At 45.1% G+C, this 1,649-nt stretch overlaps 1 protein-coding gene across 1 annotated transcript in view; it reads left to right on the plus strand.

Moving 5' to 3' along the window:
* Nucleotides 1-229: 229 nt before the first annotated feature.
* The window catches only part of LOC103605252 (A-kinase anchor protein 6-like), a gene marked incomplete at its 3' end in the record, with an annotated part of 106,599 nt that continues 105,179 nt past the window's right edge, over nt 230-1,649 (plus strand). Inside the window, exon 1 of the mRNA XM_008589830.1 lies at nt 230-582. Within this exon, the coding sequence (XP_008588052.1) occupies nt 259-582 (324 nt within the window). The remainder of the gene's footprint in view (nt 583-1,649) is intronic.

Genomic DNA, 1,649 nt, shown 5'->3' on the forward strand with positions numbered 1-1,649 from the left:
ATGTCAAGGTAGGCAATGCCACTATGTCTTTGTGTTCCTATTATATGCTGGCTCTTGGGGCTACCATGTAGAAAATCAAAACACCTCTTTCTGTTTTTGTTATGAGCTATGGTTTCTTAATTTAGAAATCTGGCTTAATTTAGAAATCCTGTTTCTTCTGCGAACTATCATTTCTTTATTTGGCAATCTTGTCTGACTCTTGCTTTCTTTCCCTTGCCTTTCAGCTGTTTTGGAAAAAAGTAAGGTTTAGACTTCTCCATGTTAACCATGAGCGTGACACTTTCCCCACTGAGGTCACAGGACCTGGATCCCATGGCTACTGACGCTTCACCCATGGCCATCAACATGACACCCACTGTGGAGCAGGGTGAGGGACAAGAGGCAATGAAGGACATGGACTCTGACCAGCAGTACGAGAAGCCACCCCCACTCCACACAGGGGCCGACTGGAAGATTGTTCTCCACCTCCCTGAAATTGAGACCTGGCTCCGGATGACCTCAGAGAGGGTCCGGGACCTAACCTATTCAGTCCAGCAGGATTCAGACAGCAAGCACGTGGATGTGCATCTAGTTCAACTAAAGGTAAGGCAGGTCTCTGGGCTCAGCTCCTCTCAGGACAGAGTCTGAAAAAGGCTGTGGTGGCACCTGCAGCCTGAGTTCTATAATTCCCAACGAGGAGATGTGCAGGAAGAAAATTAAGAGTAGCAGGTTTGAAACCGTTATCATTGTGGGTAAACATGGATGGAATTAATTCTTCCCTGACTTACTTGATGTGCTGATTATCAAGGATAAAACTGGCCTTTGGGGGTAATATGGAGAAGTGGGCAAAGGGAGGGGTGTTTTTGTGCAATGTCATAGAAATCAGTTATAAATAACAAAGGTATTTTTAAAACTATTAGAAAGGGTTTAATAAAAGACTCTCAAAGGTAAGATATAAAACTGAACTGTGAGTATGTGGACGTGAGTATCATCTTCTGTTGAAGCAGATGCTGCCTTTGTGGCAAACAATGAGTCTGGCATGGTGCGGAAGGCAGCGCTCTCCTTTTAGAATGAGTCCTTTTGTTCAGGTATGATGCATCGTGCAGAGCAAAGGTGCTCTTACAACAACTCATCTAAAGTTCAGTCACTTGAAAAATGTCTGTGGCTTCTGCAGCCCTTAAAAACCCTAACAGCAATAATGAAATGAAAGAACTAGTAAAGAGTGCTATGAATAGAGTTTTTGGTCGAGGGGCCCCAGAACACCATGGATTTTGCCCTGCCATAGCCACTCCTCTTTCCCAGGTCCTTGAGGGAAATACATGCTCAGGTCGATGACCAGCAAAGCAAGGCAGGTTTAAAACGAATCAGGGCATTGTTCACAAACCTCAATGTGAATTTCTAGTCAGACAAGATCCCAAGGAAAACTCCTTTTCCTAAAGCTGGTTCATCCAAATGATCTGAAATGAAAGGCCAAATAGATTCTTGGATCTTAACACTTAAACGTTTTACAGGATGCAGCCAGCAGCATGAGAGGAAAAGATGGGCAGTAAAGAGAGTGCGTATGCTCCAAAGCCTGGAGCAGCGCTGGCTCAGCCTTCTCTGCTGGATGGACAGATCCTGAGCCCTGCTGCCATATTAGAGGGAGTGTTCAAGAGACTGAGGTGGGGGTG

Source organism: Galeopterus variegatus, unplaced genomic scaffold (assembly GCF_000696425.1).
Source record: "Galeopterus variegatus unplaced genomic scaffold, G_variegatus-3.0.2 Scaffold5685, whole genome shotgun sequence".
Lineage (NCBI taxonomy): Eukaryota > Metazoa > Chordata > Mammalia > Dermoptera > Cynocephalidae > Galeopterus > Galeopterus variegatus.